Below are 23739 nucleotides of genomic sequence, written 5' to 3'. Positions count from 1 at the left end.
ACTTCCGCTTCCATGGTTCCATCCGCTGCCAGATATCTAAAACACTTTACTTCCTCCAGTTTTTCTCCATTCAAACTTACCTCCCAATTGACTTGACCCTCAACCCTACTGTACCTAATAATATATAAATAATCAATAAATATATATATATATATACATATATATATATATATATATATATATATATATATATATATATATATATATATATATATATATATATATGTATATATATATATATATATATATATATATATATATATATTTTTTTTTTTTTTTTTTTCTTTGTCGCTGTCTCCCGCGTTTGTGAGGTAGCGCAAGGAAACAGACGAAAGAAATGGCCCAACCCACCCCCATACACATGCCTTGATTCAATCCACTGACAGCATGTCAACCCCGGTATACCACATCTCTCCAATTCACTCTATTCTTTGCCCTCCTTTCACCCTCCTGCATGTTCAGGCCCCGATCACACAAAATCTTTTTCACTCCATCTTTCCACCTCCAGTTTGGTCTCCCTCTTCTCCTCGTTCCCTCCACCTCCGACACATATATCCTCTTGGTCAATCTTTCCTCACTCATTCTCTCCATGTGACCAAACCATTTCAAAACACCCTCTTCTGCTCTCTCAACCACGCTCTTTTTATTTCCACACATCTCTCTTACCCTTACGTTACTTACTCGATCAAACCACCTCACACCACACATTGTCCTCAAACATCTCATTTCCAGCACATCCATCCTCCTGCGCACAACTCTATCCATAGTCCACGCCTCGCAACCATACAACATTGTTGGAACCACTATTCCTTCAAACATACCCATTTTTGCTTTCCGAGATAATGTTCTCGACTTCCACACATTCTTCAAGGCTCCCAGAATTTTCGCCCCTTCCCCCACCCTATGATCCACTTCCGCTTCCATGGTTCCATCCTCTGCCAGATCCACTCCCAGATATCTAAAACACTTCACTTCCTCCAGTTTTTCTCCATTCAAACTCACCTCCCAATTGAATTGACCCTCAACCCTACTGTACCTAATAATCTTGCTCTTATTCACATTTACTCTTAACTTTCTTCTTTCACACACTTTACCAAACTCAGTCACCAGCTTCTGCAGTTTCTCACATGAATCAGCCACCAGCGCTGTATCATCAGCGAACAACAACTGACTCACTTCCCAAGCTCTCTCATCCCCAACAGACTTCATACTTGCCCCTCTTTCCAAAACTCTTGCATTCACCTCCCTAACAACCCCATCCATAAGCAAATTAAACAACCATGGAGACATCACACACCCCTCCCGCAAACCTACATTCACTGAGAACCAATCACTTTCCTCTCTTCCTACACGTACACATGCCTTACATCCTCGATAAAAACTTTTCGCTGCTTCTAAGAACTTGCCTCCCACACCATATATTCTTAATACCTTCCACAGAGCATCTCTATCAACTCTATCATATGCCTTCTCCAGATCCATAAATGCTACATACAAATCCATTTGCTTTTCTAAGTATTTCTCACACACATTCTTCAAAGCAAACACCTGATCCACACATCCTCTACCACTTCTGAAACCACACTGCTCTTCCCCAATCTGATGCTCTGTACATGCCTTCACCCTCTCAATCAATACCCTCCCATATAATTTGCCAGGAATACTCAACAAACTTATACCTCTGTAATTTGAGCACTCACTCTTATCCCCTTTCCCTTTGTACAATGGCACTATGCAAGCATTCCGCCAATCCTCAGGCACCTCACCATGAGTCATACATACATTAAATAACCTTACCAACCTGTCAACAATACAGTCACCCCCTTTTTTGATAAATTCCACTGCAATACCATCCAAACCTGCTGCCTTGCCGGCTTTCATCTTCCGCAAAGCTTTTACTACCTCTTCTCTGTTTACCAACTCATTTTCCCTAACCCTCGCACTTTGCACACCACCTCGACCAAAACACCCTATATCTGCCACTCTATCATCAAACACATTCAACAAACCTTCAAAATACTCACTCCATCTCCTTCTCACATCACCACTACTTGTTATCACCTCCCCATTTGCGCCCTTCACTGAAGTTCCCATTTGCTCCCTTGTCTTACGCACTTTATTTACCTCCTTCCAGAACATCTTTTTATTCTCCCTAAAATTTAATGATACTCTCTCACCCCAACTCTCATTTGCCCTTTTTTTCACCTCTTGCACCTTTCTCTTGACCTCCTGTCTCTTTTATATGTCTCCCACTCAATTTCATTTTTTCCCTGCAAAAATCGTCCAAATGCCTCTCTCTTCTCTTTCACTAATACTCTTACTTCTTCATCCCACCACTCACTACCCTTTCTAATCAACCCACCTCCCACTCTTCTCACGCCACAAGCATCTTTTGCGCAATCCATCACTGATTCCCTAAATACATCCCATTCCTCCCCCACTCCCCTTACTTCCATTGTTCTCAACTTTTTCCATTCTGTACTCAGTCTCTCCTGGTACTTCCTCATATATACATATATACATATATGTATTTTTTTTTTTTTCATACGATTCGCCATTTCCCGCATTTGCGAGGTAGCGTTAAGAACAGAGGACTGGGCCTTAGAGGGAAAATCCTCACCTGGCCCCCTTCTCTGTTCCTTCTTTTGGAAAATTAAAAAAAAAAAAAAAAGCGAGAGGGGAGGATTTCCAGCCACCCGCTCCCTCCCCTTTTAGTCGCCTTCTACGACACGCAGGGAATACGTGGGAAGTATTCTTTCTCCCCTATCCCCAGGGATAATATATATATATATATATATATATATATATATATATATATATATATATTATATATATACATGAATTATGTACATATTCACTTGCAGTTTTGCTATGTTCTCTCATCACATCATTTATGGTAAGAAGCACAATTAAAAATCCTTTAACTGATTATCAATACAAGTTGGTGCCAGCCACTGCTTCAGTAATATCACAGCTGATGTTGTCAGCTAACGCTTCAGCATCACAAAGCCAATATCATCAACATGGCAAAACTGTTGCATGCAGCCAGATCACAGATGTCAAAAAGTTGGTGCTACCATACTGCTGAAATGCTTTATAGGGTAGCTGCCACTAAATATCTCAGTGACCTGGCAATATGAACATCTCCAGCCAGATGATTGACAAGACAATTTGGTAAATCAGAGTTGGCAAGACTTGCCAAATTAGTGACATTTTGTGATCTGACCGACAAGAGATCTCGGTGATGTTGTTAGGTTAGCATGACAAGTCTGCTAAGTGATGTCAGTGATGCCAAGAAAAGCCAACAAAGCTTGTAAGGCAAGACAACTTGATGACTTTACAAGGTTGGCAAAGTCAGCATACTCAGAAATCACAAAGTTAACGACAAAAAACAGCAGAGTGACATCACAAGACAAGTGCCGGTATACTGCTTTGTGACATCAGATGATAGACGCATGCCTCTTACTTGACATGGAAGCCACCATTCGAATAGTGGTAGGGGCGTGCCCTTGGAGAGGCAAGACTGTCAGTATGGAGGTCACCATCCTGGTGGTCCCGGGCTCCACGCCAGGAGAGATCCATCTTGGAAGGCATGTAGAGCCTGGTGGTGTGGGAGGCACCGTCCCGTGTGTCCACACTCACACTAACTCGGTTATAGTGCGGTGTGCACAATGATCTCTCCATCCGTAGAGGTAGTGAGGCTGGGGTGCGGTGCAGCAGTTCTCGGGGGTCCACACAGCCCTCCCTCTCCATGTAATTCTAAAGAACGGGGGGAAATTTTTCATTCCTGGAAGAAATGTTGTTAACGTTAACTCTGTTAACGTGGGACTCGCTGCTGAAGGAGTCATCGAAGGTGTTGGTGGCCAGTTCGAAGTCGGCCATGTCCACCTTCGGCGACTCCTGCAGTACCTCAGGGTACGACTTGTGCATCACATCCACTATCATGTAAGACACTTAATGTGATGATCGTATCATTAGTCACTGAGAGACATATAAAGTCTTGAGGACAATGCAGTAGGCTTGAGGAACAGGTTAAGGTATTATCTTTGAGGACCTCAACTTACTGGCGGCCATTTCTGAGGTGGATGAACGATCAAAAAAAAAAAAAAAAAAAAAAAATATACATATATATACAAAAAATATATATATACATATATGTATATATACATATATACATATATACACACACACACATATATATATATATATATATATATATATATATATATATATATATATATATATATATATATATATATATATCCACACATCCTCTACCACTTCTGAAACCACACTGCTCTTCCCCAATCTGATGCTCTGTACATGCTTTCACCCTCTCAATCAATACCCTCCCATATAATTTACCAGGAATACTCAACAAACTTATACCTCTGTAATTTGAGCACTCACTCTTATCCCCTTTGCCTTTGTACAATGGCACTATGCAAGCATTCCGCCAATCCTCAGGCACCTCACCTTGAGTCATACATACATTAAATAACCTTACCAACCAGTCAACAATACAGTCACCCCCTTTTTTAATAAATTCCACTGCAATACCATCCAAACCTGCTGCCTTGCCGGCTTTCATCTTCCGCAAAGCTTTTACTACCTCTTCTCTGTTTACCAAATCATTTTCCCTAACCCTCTCACTTTGCACACCACCTCGACCAAAACACCCTATATCTGCCACTCTATCATCAAACACATTCAACAAACCTTCAAAATACTCACTCCATCTCCTTCTCACATCACCACTACTTGTTATCACCTCCCCATTTGCGCCCTTCACTGAAGTTCCCATTTGCTCCCTTGTCTTACGCACTTTATTTACCTCCTTCCAGAACATCTTTTTATTCTCCCTAAAATTTAATGATACTCTCTCACCCCAACTCTCATTTGCCCTTTTTTTCACCTCTTGCACCTTTCTCTTGACCTCCTGTCTCTTTCTCTTATACGTCTCCCACTCAACTGCATTTTTTCCCTGCAAAAATCGTCCAAATGCCTCTCTCTTCTCTTTCACTAATACTCTTACTTCTTCATCCCACCACTCACTACCCTTTCTAATCAACCCACCTCCCACTCTTCTCATGCCACAAGCATCTTTTGCGCAATCCATCACTGATTCCCTAAATACATCCCATTCCTCCCCCACTCCCCTTACTTCCATTGTTCTCACCTTTTTCCATTCTGTACTCATTCTCTCTTGGTACTTCCTCACACAAGTCTCCTTCCCAAGCTCACTTACTCTCACCACCCTCTTCACCCCAACATTCACTCTTTTTTTCTGAAAACCCATACAAATCTTCACCTTAGCCTCCACAAGATAATGATCAGACATCCTTCCAGTTGCACCTCTCAGCACATTAACATCCAAAAGTCTCTCTTTTGCGCGCCTGTCAATTAACACGTAATCCAATAACGCTCTCTGGCCATCTCTCCTACTTACATAAGAATACTTATGTATATCTCGCTTTTTAAACCAGGTATTCCCAATCATCAGTCCTTTTTCAGCACATAAATCAACCATGGAGATAGACTGGCCAGAGAGGAAGTTAGATATGTGGAAGCAAAGTGAGGGATGGACGCCAAAAGAGGGGAGCTTAGCAATGAGACCCCAGTGTCACACTGTGTTGAACACTTTGGATGTATCAAGGGCAACAACATAGGCTTCACCGAAATCTTTCAGGGACGATGACCAGACATTACTGAGATGGGAAAGAACATCAATAGTGGATCTTACCTTATAGAAGCTGTATTGATAATCAGAGAGAGGAAGACTGAGATTCAAGAGTTCTGAAGATATGGGAGCTGAGGAGGGATTCAAAGACTTGGAAATGGTAGATGTCAGAGCAACAGGACAATAGTTAGAGGGGTTAGGATGGTCACCTTTCTTAGGGATGGGATGTACCAACACAAGCTTCCAAGAAGAGGGGAAGTTCTGGTTTTTTAACAGAAATGGAACACACTAGCAAGCATGGATGCAAGTTCATGGGCACACTCTTTCAGTACATGGGAATGGATGCCATTAGGACCATAAACCTTGTTTGTGTCCAGAGAGAGAGGTGCCCTTCGGACAGTTTGAAAAAAGATTATGGGAAGGGGCACAGGATTAGTAAAAGAAGCATCAGGGGATGAAGGAATGTTAGTGTCATCCAAGGTAGAGTTAGAGGCGAAATAGGAACAAGAGAGAGTTGCTTTGTCTATAGGAGAGACAGCTGTAACACTGCCAGAATGGAAAAATGAAGGGAAGGTAGAGCGGCTGAAGTTGTTAGTGATGCCCATAGCTAGAGGCCTAAAAGACCTGTCATTGAATAGAGAGGAGTTTATCATGCCTCCTTTGAATAAAGGAATGCTTTGCCTCATGGATAATGTACAAGCAGTGATTATGGGCAATGACAAATACTGAATGTGAGTTGGAGGAGGGAGAGTTTTTCAAGCCCAGTATGCCTGATCCCTTGCTTGAATGCCCTCTGAACAGGAACAGTTGAACTATGGATTGGAAGATGTCATATTGGAGGAAGAGGGGGATAAATGCTTCCATTCCCACAACAATCACCTCTGCTATGTGTTTGGCAGAGACAGGAGCATCACCACATAAGAGACAGTAATTTACCCCCAAAAAATTATAAATGAATTTTCTTAAGTTATTCCTGTCAGCTTTGTTGAGGTGCCAATATTTACATTTAGAAGAAGCTGCTATAGGAGAAGGTGCCATTAGAATTGATACATTTGTGAAAATATAGTCATATGGACCAGTTTGGGGTGAGATTGTGTTTTTGCATTGCAAAGGATTAGAGGTGAAAAAGAGATCCAAAATATTAGGATAGCAGCACCCTTTCATAAAGAAAAAAGAATTTGATAATTTTTTTGCACTCCTGTTCTTGAACAAAAAAAGCATAATTACACTGATTCTAGAACTCCAGGGCCAGTCTTCCCCCATGAGCTTATTAGATTCATCTATGTATCTCTCAGGGTTTTGGGCCTCTAACACCCCTTACTCTAATGAGGTTTATACCTCATATTCTTGACAAACCATGTAAACTGCCGAAGTGACAATAGCTCGTCTCAAAACACCCTACTGATCAGCATCCACCACCCAGCAAAAATGTCATTATCACACCAGCCACCAGGCCATCCAAGCTGGCTCACTCATAATTATTTAGCTATGGAGCATTAGGATGTATTCTGCTTTTTTCAATTTTTAGATACACTTGATATCCCTGGGGATAGGGGAGAAAGAATACTTCCCATGTATTCCCTGCGTGTCGTAGAAGGCGACTAAAAGGGAAGGGAGCGGGGGGCTGGAAATCCTCCCCTCTTGTTTTTTTTTTTTTTTTCCCAAAGAAGGAACAGAGAAGGGGGCCAGATGAGGATATTCCCTCAAAGGCCCAGTCCTCTGTTCTTAACGCTACCTTGCTAATGCGGGAAATGGCGAATAGTATGAAAGAAAAGAAAGAAGATACACTTGACTTGCTGTATACCAGTTGACTGTAGGATTTGAGATACTGTTTGGTAGGGGCCCTATACTTAAGGTGTAGAATTGTGGTAAGCAGTTTGGAAACACCTGTTCAGGAAGTCATTAAGTTGCATGTCCTGTTGGTTGGTCTCTTTCAGATAGGTTGGAGTTTTTTTATACTTTTTAATCACATCTTGCACTAGCAAGGTAGAGCCAGGAGCAGATGAAGAAATGGGCTCAGTTGTTCACATCCATTCTCTAACTGTCATGTGTAATGCACTGAAATTACAGCTGCCTATCAACAACCTTTCCATGTTTTCTCCCAGCCTCTTCATGTGCCCTGGTTTAGTCCATTGACAGCACTTCTCCCTCTGCATACCATGTTGCACCAATTCTTTCTATTCTGTGCATGCCTTGCACCCTCCTGCATGTTCAGGCCCCAAGCTCTCAAAACCTTGTTTACTCCATTCCTTCATCTCCAGTTATGTCTCCCCTTTTCCTTGTCCCTCTCATGTTTGACATGCATTTCCTCATTGTCAATCTCTCCTTGCTTGTTCTCTTCATATGTCTAACCAATTCTTCACACTAGTTCTCTCAACAATACTCTTCTTATTACCACATCTCTCTCCTATCCAGTCAATTCACTTTTGATCCACCTTCCTCACATGACAGCAAGAGAATGGATGTGAGTGGATTAAGCCTTTTTTTTTTTTTTTGTCTGTTCCAGGTGTTACCTTACAAATATAGGAAACAACGATCAAGTATAAAAGAATTGATTTCAACACATTTACCTTCTTCTGTAAATTTTCATCTATATCCCATACCTCATATCTATACAACACTGTAGGGACTACTGTACCTTCAGACATTCCAATCTTTGCCTTTTTCAGGAAGTGACCTCTTTCCACTTATTCTTTATTTGCTCCCAGAATCTTAGCCCCCTTTCCCACCTTATGACTCGCTTCAGCCCCCATGGTTCCATTCACTGCCATGTCCACTCCCAGGTATCTAAAACAGTTTAGTTTCCCTAGGTTTTCTCCATTCAGACTCGCATCTAACTTGTCCCTTTTTTTTCTTTTTAGCAGAGATGGCATGGGCATCTGAGGCTCTATTAATGCATATGGCATAAGAAAGTTTGGAGGTGGGCAGATTAGAAATGGTAGTGAGTGGTGAGATGAAGAAGTAAAGTTGTTAGTGAAATAGAAAAGAGAGGCGTTTGAACGATACTTACAAGGAAGGAGTGCAAATGACTGGGAGATGTATAAAAGAAAGCAGCAGGTCAAGAGGAAGGTACAAGAGTTGAAAAAGAGGGCAAATGAGAGTTGGGATGAGAGAGTATCATTAAACTTTAGGGAGAATAGAAAGATGTTTTGGAAGGAGGTAAATAATGTTCGTAAGACAAGAGAACAAATGGGGACCATCGGTGAAGGAGGCAAAGGGGTAAGTAATAACAGGTAGTGATGAAGTGAGAAGATGGAGTGAGTATTTTAAAGGTTTGTTGAATGTGTTTGATGATAGAATGGCAGATGTAGGGTGTTTTGGTCGGGATGGTTTGCGAAGTGGGGGATCACTGAGAATGGTTTGGTCAAGAGAGAAGAGGTAGTGAAAGCTCTGCGTAAGATGCAGTTGAATTTATTAAGAAAGGGGGTGACTGTGTTGTTGATTGGTTGATAAGGATATTCAGTGTATGTTTGGATCATGGTGAAGTGCCTGAGGATTGGCAGAATGCATGCATAGTGCCATTGTACAAAGGTAAAGGGGATAAAGGTGAGTGTTCAAGTTACAGAGGCATAACTTTGTTGAGTATTCCTGGGAAATTGTATGGGAGGGTATTAATTGAGAGGGTGAAGGCATGTACAGAGCATCAGAATGGGGAAGAGCAGTGTGTTTTCAGAAGTGGTAAAGGATGTGTGGATCAGGTGTTTGCTTTGAGGAATGTGTGTGAGGAATAATTAGAAAAAAGATTGATTTGTATGTAGCATTTATGGATTTGGATAAAGCATATGATAGGGTTGATAGAGATGCTTTGTGGAAGGTCGTAAGAGTATATGGTGTGGGAGATAAGCTGATGCAAACTGTGAAAAGTTTTTACGAAGGATGCATGTGTACAAGTAGAAAGAGAGGAGAGTGATTAGTTCCCAGTAAAGGTCAGTCTACAGCTGGAGTGTGTGATGTCCCCATGGTTGTTTAATTTGTTTATGGATGGGGTGGCTAGGGAGATATATGTAAGAGTTTTGGAGAGAGGCGAGTATGCAGTCTGTTAGGGATGAGAGGGCCTGTAAAGTGAGTCAGTTATTGTTCACCAATGATACAGCTCTAGTGGCTGATTCGATTGAGAAACTGCAGAAGTTGGTGACTGAGTTTGGAAAAGAGTGTGAAAGGAGAAAGCTGAGAGTAAATGTAAATAAGAGCAAGGTCATTAGGTTCAGTAGGGTTGAAGGACAAGTAAATTGGGATGTTAGTTTGAATGGAGAAAAATTGTAGGAAGTGAAGTGTTTTAGATATCTGGAAGTTGACTTAGCAGCAAATATAACCATGGAAGTGGAAGTGAGTCACAGGGTGGGGGAGGGGGCAAAGGTTCTGGGAGCTATGAAGAATGTGTGGAAGGAGAGAATGGTATCTTGAAGAGCAAAAATGGGTATGTTTGAAGGAATAGTAGTTCTGACAATGTTATATGGTTGTGAGGCATGGGCTGTAGATACGGTTGTACGGAGGAGGGTGGATGTGTTGGAAATGAAATGTTTAAGGACAATATGTGTTGTGAGGTGGTTTGATCAAGTAAGTAATGAAAGGGTAAGAGAGATGTGTGAAAATAAAAAGAGTGTGGTTGAGAGAGCAGAAGAGGGTGTGTTGAAATGGTTTGGACATATGGAGAGAATGAGTGAGGAAAGGTTGACAAGGAGGATGTATGTGTCTGAGGTAGAGGGAACAAGAAGTGGGAGACCTAATTGTAAGTGGAGGGATGGAGTGAAAATGATTTTGAACAATTGGGGCCTGAGCATGTAGGAGGGTGAAAGGCTTGCCTGGAATAGGGTGAATTGGAACGGTGTGGTATGATGGGGTTGACTTGCTATCAGTGGATTGAATCACGGCATGTGAGATGTCTGGGTTAAATCATGGAATGGTCTGTGGGGCCTGGATGTGGAAAGGGTGCTGTGGTTTCGGTGCATTACACACGACAGCTAGAGACTGAGAGTAAACGGATGTGGCCTTTTATTGTCTGTTTCCTGGTGTTACCTCGCTGACACAGGGGATGGGATTGCTGTGTCCTGTGGGATGGCACGACGAATGGATGAAGGTGAGCAAGTAAGAATATGTTCATGTGTATATATGTATGTGTATAAGAGTGGATGGGCCTTTCTTCTTCTGTTTCCTAGCGCTACCTTGTGTACATGGAAAACAGCAATTAAGTATAATAGAATAAATAAATGAATGTAATGTATGTATATATGTATGTTTGTGTATGTGTATGTGTGTGTATGTTTATATGTGTATATATGAGTGGATGGGTCTTTCTTTGTGTGTTTCCTAACGCTACCTTGCTAATGCAGGAAACAGCAATCAAGTATGATGAATAATAGATAAAATAATCAGGATAAGTATTTAGAAGTCTCAAAATTTGGTGCTGTACGTTGTGATTAAAAGAAAACATTCTTTCAGGAATTCAGAGTGTATGCAGTACAAAAGAAATTGTTTGTTTTCCAATTTGTTGCAAGTTTGAGCTCTGTATTAGTAGTTGATATGGATGAAGGTGAGCAAGTAAGAATATGTACATGTGTATATATGTATGTGTATATGAGTGGATGGGCCATTCTTCTTCTGTGTCCTAGCGCTACCTTGTGTACATGGGAAACAGCAATTAAGTATAATAGAATGAATAAGTGAATGTAATGTATGTATATATGTATGTTTGTGTATGTGTATGTGTGTGTATGTTTATATGTGTATATATGAGTAGATGGGTCTTTCTTTGTGTGTTTCCTAACGCTACCTTGCTAATGCAGGAAACAGCAATCAAGTATGATGAATAATAAATATGATAATTAGTATAAGTATGCAGATGTCTCAAAATTTTGGTGCTGTACGTTGTGATTAAAAGAAAACATTCTTTCAGGAATTCAGAGTGTATGCAGTACAAAAGAAATTGTTTGTTTTCCAATTTGTTGCAAGTTTGAGCTCTGTATTAGTAGTTGGTATGGCCATAACCTATTTCCAAATGCACCTCAAAGCATCGTAAATAAGGCCTCCTGACATAAGGCATTTGTTTGTCTCATCGACAAAGTGCTGGTTAAAAAGGAAGAAAGAAGGAAAGAAAATAGTCCACTTCTCTCGATTTGTCAGTTTTACTACTTTTTCTTCATAGAACTGTATCAAATTTTGGTAAAATGAGGGAGCCAGGAGGGTGCAGAAGTTGCATCCATCATTGCCATCAGTCTCACTTTCCTCTGGTTATGAGCTTATTTCTGCCATGTAACTGCTGTTATGGGTTCAAATAAAAGTCTGTAATCATCATCATATTCACATATACCACTGCTCTCTGTCAAATTTGCAACTGTTTCTTTTGACAGTGCCACTTATGTTTGTGCTACCAAACGTAGTTGTTACTCTCACAGCTGCCAGATAAGGGTATTTCCACTGTTGTAGTAGTAGGGTAATGGACAGCTGTGAAATTTCAGAGGGTGACTTATTGTTGTTGGTGACATATGGTATCTATGTAAGGTTCATATTCACTCCATGATATTTGGAATGGGGCAGGGAACATCTGTATATATCTCGTACATGTGCAGGATATTAGCCACAAGTGTATGTCATATTTCTGTAGGACTAAAAAAGTTAAGTAAAGTCTTGGGGATTGATTAATACTTCACTGTTCCTAACTTGTTCCTTGAATGGAGATATAATTTTGGGGCATTACCCCTTTGCTCCCAGAGAAAGGGGATTAAACATCAAATAGAACTCACAGAGTTAAGTACTTGGTCAGACTGGGTCATGCTGAAAAACCAGGTGCATACCACTGCCTCAGTTTTTTATTATTTTCGCTATCAACTATACAGTTTGGAGGATTTAATTACACACAGAGATGATGTACACCCTGTGTTCACCTATATCTGACTTGGCAAATTTTTGTTCACATCCATAGCATTTAATTCACATGAATATATGAAGAAATACAGATTTTCTACTTCACTCCTACACCATGTTACGCTTTTGTTTAATCTTCACTTTGTTAACTAGGATTATCTTACAAGTTCTTGTTGCATGTGTTGCTGTATTTGTGGCACTGTTTCTTGTATTATTTTTTCAAATGCATTTGATCTTTTTAGCTCAACCTGGTGGTCACAGCCATTTACCCGAGGTTCATATACAGCTGTGGGAGTTGGGGCATCACAAGTGGACATAACTAACATATCCCACCCGCTTTACATGCAGCCCACCTGCAGCAAGGTAAATAAGATTCAGTTATATTTGCCATTTTATACATTATTTCTCTAGTGATATTAACAAATTTAGAGGGACAGTATTATGTTCAGGATAGGACTCTGTTTAAGGTAAAAGTAAAAATCCCCTGAGATTCCACAATTCTTTTATCTTAATTTTTTGAGTTTTATTACATGCCAAGATTGATGGAAGTGTAGATTAAATATGGAGGTATGAGGACCATTTTGCAAGAATGCATAATGGCATTGTGCTGTACAAAGAACCTGAGGATGTACATCTGTAATGTTTGCTTAAAGGTTTTTAACTTCTTCGATCTTGTCAGGTTGTATAAGTTTTGAATTTGAAGTGTAAGTGGATTAAAAGAAATAATGCGAGAATGAAGGAAGGAATAAATGAAAATAGACTGCATCTGATCTAAAAAAGAAAAAAGGTTATTAAAAACATAAACAGCATGAAAATTACACTCGCTCACTGTCTACCTGCCTTACAGATAGGGGCAGCTAAGACAATTTTTGGCCATATGAAATTAAGGATGTTCAGTACAGTCACATTATTAAGAGGACTGGTATAAATAGTGGATTTTAACCTTCCTCAAAATAGTGAAGCTATTCCTTGCTGTTTTGCCATGGAAAATTATTTCATGAATATGAAGCATGGAGAAAAATATTTGAAAACGTGGCTCATCTATTCACAACAGATGTTAGACCAAAGCTGGAATACACCTCTCATTTCCAGTCACCACACTTATAGAAGCATAAAGATATGGTTGAAAGGGTTCAGAGATAAGATACCAAGATGGTGCTTGAATTAAGAGTTGAGCTACAGTGGAAGGTTGAGAACTACTCTGTAGAGGAGAGAAGAAGTAAAGGTTCTTGAATCAACTGGATGATGTTGACAGTAAACAGTTCCTCTTGATGTTCAGTATTAGAGTTACCATAGGCCACCGTCAAACGTTGAGGAACAATCTAGTCAAGAAGGATGTTAAGATAAATTGGTTTAGTCTAAGTGTGGTGGATGGTTGAAATGGTCTGAGCAAGAACACAAGGAATGTTGGCTACATAGGAAGATTTTAACAATTTCATAATGGTTTAGAGATGGTCTCCCACTGGTGTACATTACTCTCCCTATAATATACAAATAGGTAATTAACTCAAAGCAAACCTAATTTTTTAATCTTCCCCTTGGGGCTAGTCAACAAATGGGTACCTGGCTTAGGTTGGGGTATTATATGTGTGTATTCACAAGAGCAAAGACATGATACATATACAGATTTAAAAGAGAGGGCAAAGTAAGTGTAAAATTTGCTACTCATAAGAAGCAAGTGGTACTCACTGGATCCTGGATGTTAAGGCACCTAAAATCTTATAAAAAGGCTGGCAATTATGCAAGAAGAAAGCATAAATAGGCAAAAATAAGCAACTTAAATCCGAAAAAGGCATATATTTCTTTACTTCATAAGATATTTATACATATATTTATAATATTGTAATGTTTTGAAAATGACTAATTTTGATAATTTTTTTAACTGAAAATTTCCTCCTTTTTAAAGAGAAAAACACGGACAAAAACATAGCTGCATTTGCAGGTTGCGCCACAACATAACAGTTTTTTTTTTTAGCAACTCATCGAATTCTCCTATCTTAACACTCTTTCTTTATTAGATATTACAGGTTGTAACTTTCTAATCCAGTGCTTTGTAGTCCAGCATATCCCATGGTCCGGCATGTTTTGAATCTGCCGCCATTAGTTATTAGTTTATCAATGTACCACCAAGGCAGCGCAGTGCTAAGGCACCAAAATCTGTTTACACTGCAGCTGAGCTAATCAACAGTTGTGTTAATTTCTAATATTCAGCTATATTTTAGTCCTTCAGGATGTCATCCAAGAGACGAAGAGGTGGAGATGGTGCTAGTGCTAATCAGCATAAGCATAAATCATTATCTGTGCTTGAAAAGGTGGGGTTACTGAAAAAATTAAATAAAGAAACTTCTTTGAAGATTTTATGTGAGTACTGTGAGATTGGATTGTCAATTGTGCATACCTTAGGGGTCAGTTTCTGTTTTCTGGCATTTTCAGTGGTGCAGCAATGGCCAGGTCCCAAGGTTGCCAGATTAAAGAGGTACTACTTGTACAGGAAATAATTGGCATTTTTATGCACATGTTGCAAAATAGAAATTCTCCATAGTTTCAGTAATCATGTTGGCAACGTACCTTCCCACAGCATCTGTTTTATCGTCAGTGGAAATTTAGATCATTTTGTTTATGACTTCATCCCTTATTTTCTAGATAACATGATTTTTCTGTAACACAGCCTCATTTGGTATATTCCTCCTTGGTCTGTTTTTTTCTCTTGTAAAAATGTATTATTTGGTTTCCAAATAATATACTTTAACAAATGCCTTGCGTAGGTCCAGTGAGAATTGAGATTCCCAACCGGAAGCTATTGTTCATCATAAGATTGCATGTATTCTCTTGACCAATTTTTCAAGCGGCTTAGTACAGCTTAGTGCTTTGAAGTCTTTAAATGTTATGAAGAAAGTAATCTTCTCATAGTTCACTGATTTTTTGCGCATTTTGCAAAATAATATTGCCTCATCTGTAGACAGCACATTGCTGCCATACTGTTTAACTTAACTATTAAGTTTCAAAGAATTACTCATTTTGGGCACAGAAAGTGCAGTGCATCTGGCAGTTTTTGAAAGAGAACTGCGTAAGTCAAACAGTAGAGTCCAGGTGTTGGAGGATGGAGTGCTGTGCTGGGATATACCACACATACTGCATGTCATACGTACGTGTCCAGTACCCATCAGAATGGTGCCATAGGAAATCCTCTGTTTTGATATTAAGTAATTTGCTCATTGGGAAAGGACAGGATATTTTCTTTTCTTTATGGAAAGTCAAATCAATTTCTTTTATAGCAGAAACGATATGAAAATCAATGAAAATAGGCAAAATAGGCATATAAAGAAAAAAAGGCAACTTTATACTGAAACAGTAAAGATAGGCAAAGTTGGGCATTTATAGCATTGTGCCTGAACATCTGAGCTCTGATAATCACACACACACACACTTACACACACACACACACACACACACACACACACACACACACACACACACACACACATAACTCTAAGAGGGAACTCTGACAAACTTCTTAGTGGGTCTGATATTTGGTTGATAAAGTTTAACTTGAGAAGATGTGAAGTAATGAGGATGGGTCACTCTGAAAGAAGGTATTGGTATGATTATCATCCAGCAGAAAGAAAAAGCCACAGGAATCTCTGTTTGAAAAAGCCTTGAAAGTCGACACTGTCCATGACCTGTTGCCATTGAGAATTGACACTGTCCATGACCTGTTGCCATTAAGAGTTGACACTGTCCATAACCTGTTGCTAAACCCCTACTCTGGGAGAACAATCAAGAAGACCAACTGGCTGCTAGCAAATATTAGAATAGCATTCAAGTTCATGAATAAGGAAATACTCAGCAAGCTGTTCTCATCATACCTGAGGCCACAACTTGAATATGCTTTTCGAGTTTGGCCACTGGACTTAAAGAAACACAAAGAATTAAGAGAGGAGATCCAAAGGAAGTCAACAAAGATTGTACCAGAATTAAGAGAGTTCAGTTACAAGGAAAGGCTAGAGGCTTTAAATTTGCCTATTTTAGAAGCGAGAAGAGTGTGGGGTGACCTCACAACCTTTAAGTTTTTAAAACTGATTGATGGTGTAGACAGCAGCCAGCAATTTTTTGAGAGATTAGGGCTAAAACGACTATTGGATATAGGATGAAATCAAGCAAGAAACTTGCTTAAAGATATGTGGGGAGATACTTTTATACTTCCGGAACACCACCGATTTTCTGGCACTCTTGGTTCTAAAGCCTTGCCAATTTTGCTGGACCAACCGTTGTCGCGTAATACTTCATCAACACACCTCGAACCCATTAATTATACATCTCCCGTGTGTCTAAAGTATACCATGGACTGCTAGAAATTTAAATTAAACAAATATTGAATGTAAATTAAATAAATGAATGAAATGCATTATACACCTGCTCAGGACTGAGGTGCTCATCTGCTATGAGTTTCACAAATTCGTTCACATACTCAGCAGCTCCTTCATGGTTTGTAGACCGCTTTTCTCCACACAATTTATTCATGGAAATTCCATGATGCTTCTTGAATCTTTGAATCCATCCTTTACCATAGTCTTGCTCATGTTGTAATTTAAGTTCTTTATGGAACAACTTATCCTGGTCCATTATCATGCTACCTGACAAGTCCACTCCAATACTCCGACGCTGTTGAAACCATTCCATCATCACTCAATTGTGCTCAGTACTCGTACCATCTTTCATAGTTTGTCTAATTGTCATTTGCTTCTTGGAATCGCTGTCTGCTTAGAATTTCAGTATTTTCTCCCTTTGCTTCTTTATATCATAAACCAATACTGTAGATGTCACTCAGCTTATGCACCGAAACACCACGGTCCATTTTTTTCAACAGTTCTACTTTATCTTGGTTTGATATGGACTGGTGTTTATGTTTGACACCATGACTGACACTCATATATCTTAGAAGCCATAGCTATGGTTAGACTTAAGCAAAATAAGCTAAGAATCTCACAGAATTGAGTTATTACCACCAACAAGTGCAGTGTAAAGAATGTGAATAAGCGTGCCCTACACACAACACCATCTGTGGCCACCCAGTAAACTAGTCTGGTGGCCACAGTAATTTCAAGTTCCCTCACATAATTTTGTCTGGACTAAAGGAAGTGGTGAACCATCAGTTGCCGGAAAATCAGTTGTGTACCTTTATAAAAGTGATTGATGAAGGGAATGAAATGACTTATAAAATATGGTTTCCTTAGAGCATACAGAAATTTAAGAAGTTGTATGATATAGAATGTTCAAGAGATGGGGCCCCATGTGTGTCAGTCTCCCTTTCCTTACAGTATGGATATGTAATTACTTACCTCATTCAGGTAATATATGTATTGATGTTTGAAAATGATATAAAAGACACTGAAAAGCCAATAGTTAGAAAACATTTAATGCCTCCTGGTAAGCTGTAAATATCTCATGTTCCATGGCAGCCAGCTTACAGATGCCAGGGTTGGTTTGTTTCTGTAGTTTTGGGATATTTACTTTTTTTTGAAAAGGAATGGAAACCAGCTGAATTTCTTACTTTTATCCTGATGTTATGCTGTCTGTGATTAGGAAAAGAAAAGATTACTGCCATGGCAGCAAGGAGAAAATTATCAGGCAAAACCTTCAAAATTGTTCAAAGTGTTTAAGAGTGAGGAGAAAAATCTCATTTCAGGTTTGCCAGATCTTATCCTGGTACATACTCTATTCAGTAGATGGCTTGTTTTCCAGTTTTCCATTGTTAAAGCTTTATTTTATTACCGGGTCAAATGACAATTCTCTGAGGTGATAGAATGTATTTCAATAAACTGGATTTCATGTAATACTTGAGAGATACTGCCACAGTACATCTGATTAGAGGTTTACACAATTGTGCTGAAGTTGTACTACCTTGGTGCTTCCCATCATGGATTTTACAGCAGTTTTCTATGACATTCAGTGCTTCTTCAGAAAACCAGTGATATTCAAATCTCATTCAAACCATAAGGACCCAGCATATCCTGAATTCATTCTCGTCCAGGTTGTTTTGTACATATTTTTTCTTGTTTGCTCTTACTTTGTTAGCAAGGTAGCATCAGGAATGGCTTCATTTGCTCACATCCTTTCTCTCGCCATCATGTATAATGTTGTATGTATTTGTAAATTTGTAAACACTGCAAATGATTTACAGAAATTTCCCCCACCACACTAGCTATGATTATGTTAAGTTTCAAAACATGTAATGAAATAATGTATGCCATTATCAAGCAAGTATCCTCCTACATGTAGTACAATGCATCTGAATGAAGTGCTTTACATTCTGATTTTACACAGTATTATGAGTGTGGCAGATTGCCCATTTACTTTATGAGAGCTCTTCAAAATTAATTTGGATACCTCACTTGCTTTGGAAACCCTGCCTTTACCACTTTAATAGCATGATTTTTCTATTGATAGATCAGAAGAAAAAAAGCTGTTACACTGACATCATAGCTAGGCAAAAATGGTAATATCCTAATAGGACATTACCAGTGTTACATTACTGTAATCAATCCACCATAAATCTACTTGGATGCTTTGTAGATAATGTGTTAAAGAAATGAGTTCTTGTATTTCTCATTACTGTATATGTATGTGATAAGGAGCAAGTAGGAAATAGGTACATAATAAGGTAGTAAATGTTACTGTGATAAAGTAGAATAAGAAGCAGGCTTAGAATGGAATAAGGATTTTAGAACATTGTGAGATAAAGATATGTATATACATATATATATGTATATAGGTAAGCGTTGAAATTTTAAAGGCATGTGACGAAATTGGTTTAGAGAATACATAAGATTTGATGTCTCCATGGTTGTTTAATTTGTTTATGGATAGGGCTATTAGGGAGGTGAATGCAAGAGTTTTGGAGAGAGGGGCAAGTATGCAGTCTGTTGTGGATGAGAGGGCTTGGGAAGTGAGTCAGTTGATGTCCACTGATGATACAGCACTGGTGACTGATTCAGATGAGAAACTGCAAAAGTTGGCAACTGAGTTTGGTAAAGTGTGTGAAAGAAGAAAGCTGGGAGTAAATGTGAATGAGAGCAAGGTTATTAAGTTCAGTTGGATTGAGGGACAAGTTAACTGGGAGGTAAGTTTGAATGGAGAAAAACTGGAGGAAGTGAAGTGTTTTAGATATCTGGGAGTGGACTTGGCAGTGGATGGAACCATGGAAGCAGAAGTGAGTCATAGGGTGAGGGAGGGGGTGAAGGGTCTAGGAGCATTGAAGAATGTGTGGAAGGTGAAAACGTTATTCCGGGGAGCAAAAATGGGTATGTTTTAAGGAATAGTGGTTCTAACTATGTTATATGGGTGTGAGGTGTGGGCTATAGATAGGGTTGTGCAGAGGAGGGTGGATGTGTTGGAAATGAGATGTTTAAGGACAATATGTGGTGTGAGGTGGTTTGATCGAGTAAGTAATAATAGGGTAAGAGAGATGTGTGGTAATATAAAGAGTGTGGTTGAGGGAGCAGAAGAGGGTGTTTTGAAATGGTTTGGTCATATGGAGAGAGTGAATGAGGAAAGATTAACAGAGAGGATATATGTGTCAGAGGTGGAGGGAACAAGAAGTGGGAGACCAAATTGGAGGTGGAAGGATGGAGTGAAAAAGATTTTGAGCGATCGGGGCCTGAATATACAGGAGGGTGAAAGGTGTGCAAGGAATAGAGTGAATTGGAATGATGTCGTATACCAGGTTCAATGGGCTGTCACTGAGTTAAACCAGGGCATGTGAAGCGTCTGGGGTAAACCATGGTAAGTTTTGTGGGGCCTTGATGTGGAAAGGGAGCTGTTATTTCGATGCATTACACATGACAGCTTGAGACTGAGTGTGAACGAATGTGGCCTTTGTTGTCTTTCCTGGTGCTTCCTCATGAGCGTGTGGGGGAGGAGGGTGTCATTTCATGTGTGCGGGGTGGCGACGGGAATGGATGAAGGCAGCAAGTAGGAACAGTAGTCAGGTTCATGGGTAAATTTCTCTGAGTTTATGTATAGGAAAATTTTATGATACCGTCTAAACTCTGGGAGTCATGAAATGAAGACTTTGTAGGAGGTTCCGGGAACATTAATTTTCACGGGTTTAATCAAATTCCCCTGTAGTATTTTGATATTTGTACAATTGCTAATGAAATATCTTCAAAGATAACCACTCTCAGGAAGCAAATTCATGATGTTGTGGGTAGCGCTCTTGACTGAGACACATTCGTGGGCCGCCTAGGGATGAGTGCATAGGTTTGAATCCTGGTTATGGCAGTCATTTCATAAGCAACCCAGCTGTTCATCCACCCCAAAGAGGTTGGTTGATAGAATAGATACCTGGCTCAGATTAGAAAGGGTAGTGAGTGGTGGGATGAAGAAGTAAGATTGTTATTGAAAGAGAAGTGAGAGGCATTTGGATGATTTTTGCAGGGAAATAGTGCAAATGAGTGGGAGATCTATAAAAGAAAGAGGCAAGAGATCAAGAGAAAGGTGCAAGAGGTGAAAAAGAGGGCAAATGAGAGTTGGGGTGAGAGAATATCACATTTTAGGGAGAATAAAAAGATGTTTTGTAAGGAGGTAAATAAAGTGCGTAAGACAAGAGAACAAATGAGAACATCGGTGAAGGGGGCAAATGGGGAGGTAAAAACAAGTAGTGGTGAAGTGAGAGGGAGATGGAGTGAGTATTATTCTGAAGGTTTGTTGAATGTGTTTGATGATAGAGTGGGAGATATAGGATGTTTTGGTCGAGATGGTGTACAAAGTGAGAGGGTCAGGGAGAATGGTTTGGTAAACAGAGAAGAGGTAGTGAAAGCTTTGCGGAAGATGAAAGCTGGCAAGGGGGCCGGTTTGGATGGCATTACTGTGGAATTTATTAAAAAGGGGGGTGACTGTATCGTTCACTGGTTGGTGAGGATATTCAATATATGATCTATGGTTCATGGTGAAGTGCCTGAGGATTGGCGGAATGCATGCATAGTGCCATTGTGCAAAGGCAAAGGGGATAAAGGTGAGTGTTCAAACTACAGAGGTATAAGTTTGTTGAGTATTCCTGGGAAATTATATGGGAGGGTATTGATTGAGGGTAAAGGCATGTACAGAGCATCAGATTGGGGAAGAGCAGTGTGGTTTCAGAAGTGGTAGAGGATGCATGGATCAGGTGTTTGCTTTGAAGAGTGTATGTGAGAAATACTTAGAAAAACAAATGGATTTGTATGTAGCATTTATGGACCTGGAGAAGGCATATGATAGAGTTGATGGAGATGCTCTGTGGAAGGTATTAAGAGTATATGGTGAGGGAGGCAAGTTGCTAGAAGCAGTGAAAAGTTTTTATTGAGGATGTAAGGCATGTGTATGAGTAGGAAGAGAGGAAAGTGATTGGTTTCCAGTGAATGTCGGTTTGCAGCAGGGGTGCGTGATGCCTCCATGGTTGCTTAAGTTGTTTATGGATGGGGTTGTTAGGGAGGTGAATGCAAGAGTTTTGGAAAGAGGGGCAAGTATGCAATCTGTTGTGGATGAGAGGGCTTGGGAAGTGAGTCAGTTATTGTTCGCTGATGATACAGCGCTGGTGGTTGATTTAGGTGAGAAACTGCAGAAGCTGGTGACTGAGTTTGGTAAAGTGTGTGAAAGAAGAAAGCTGAGAGTAAATGTGAAAAGGGCAAGGTTATTTGGTACAGTAGGGGTGAGGGACAAGTCAATTGGGAGGTAAGTTTGAATGGAGAAAAACTAGAGGAAGTGAAGTGTTTTAGATATCTGGGAGTGGATTTGGCAGCAGATGGAACCATGGAAGTGGAAGTGAGTCACAGGGTGGGGAGGGGCGAAGGTTCTGTGAGCGTTGAAAAATGTGTGGAAGGCAAGAACATTATCTCGGAAAGCAAAAATGGGTATGTTTGAAGGAATAGTGGTTTCAACAATGTTATATGGTTGCGAGGCGTGGGCTATAGATAGGGTCGTGCGGATGAGGATGGATGTGCTGGAAATGAGATGTTTGAGGACAATATTAGGTGTGAGATGGTTTGATTGAGTAAGTAAAGAAAGGGTAAGAGAGATGTGTGGTAATAGAAAGAGTGTGGTTGAGAGAGCAGAAGAGGGTGTATTGAAATGTCTTGGTCAGATGGAGAGAATAAGTGAGGAAAGATTGACCAAGAGGATATATGTGTCAGAGCTGGAGGGAATGAGGAGAAGTGGGAGACCAAATTGAAGGTGGAAGGATGGAGTGAAAAAGATTTTGAGTGATCAGGGCCTGAATATGCAGGTTGGTGAAAGGCGTGCAAGGAAGAGAGTGAATTGGAACGATGTGGTATACCGGGGTCGATGTGCTGTCAGTGGATTGAGCCAGGGCATGTGAAGCGTCTGGGGTAAACCATGGAAAGTTTAGTGGGGCCTGGATGTGGAAGGGGAGCTGTGGTTTTGGTGCATTATACATGACAGCTAGAGACTGAGTGTGAACGAAAATGGCCTTTGTTGTCTTTTCCTAGTGCTACCCCATGCACGTGCAGGGGGAGGGGGTGTCTTTTCATGTGTGGTGGTTTGGCGACAGGAATGAATAAAGGCAGGAAGTATGAATTATGTACATGTGTATCTATATGTATATGTCTATGTGTGTATATATATGTATACATTGAAATGTATAGGTATGTATATGTGTGTTTGTGGATGTGTATGTATATACATGTGTATGTGGGTGGGTTGGGCCATTCTTTTGTCTGTTTCCTTGTGCTACCTTGCTAATGCGACAGACAGCGACAAACTATAATAGAAAATATTGAATTTAATATGGGTGTGTATGTGTTTATGTATATATATTTGAATGTGAGCACTATGTGCTAGCCGTGCCTTTTGGCAAAATGTTGGGAGCAGTATATAGAAATAGTAGGTAGGAACATTTAGGCAGGAGTGTTAGGTAGAAACCTTAGGTAGATGTAGTAGATAGGAGCATTATATAGAGGTATTTATGAGGAACATTAGGTAGGAGCCACTGCAAACACAGTGCTAGACTTGCCCTATGCTAGTGGCTTGCTGAGGGTGATGCAATAAAGGCTCAGAAGTGGCATTGGAGTTCTTTAGTTATGGAGACTGTTGCTGTGGCCACCCCTTTGAGGGAAATCCAATTGGAACAGACATCAGATACATAGATAGATAAATATTTGAATTTGAACGATTGTGCCTTTCTTTGTCAGTTTCTTGGCGCTGCC

General features: G+C 40.0%; 1 protein-coding gene across 3 annotated transcripts in view; it reads left to right on the top strand.

Annotated features, from left to right (window-relative positions):
* The window catches only part of LOC139750288 (spermine oxidase), a 63607-nt gene that overhangs the window by 17077 nt on the left and 22791 nt on the right, over positions 1 to 23739 (top strand). For all 3 annotated transcript variants that reach the window (XM_071664893.1, XM_071664894.1, XM_071664895.1), the window contains exon 4: positions 12784 to 12904. In XM_071664893.1, the coding sequence (XP_071520994.1) occupies positions 12784 to 12904 (121 nt within the window). The remainder of the gene's footprint in view (positions 1 to 12783; positions 12905 to 23739) is intronic.

The sequence above is a fragment of the Panulirus ornatus genome, chromosome 9 (assembly GCF_036320965.1).
Source record: "Panulirus ornatus isolate Po-2019 chromosome 9, ASM3632096v1, whole genome shotgun sequence".
Taxonomy (NCBI): Eukaryota; Metazoa; Arthropoda; class Malacostraca; order Decapoda; family Palinuridae; genus Panulirus; species Panulirus ornatus.
This window is presented reverse-complemented; position numbering and strand designations above follow the sequence as displayed.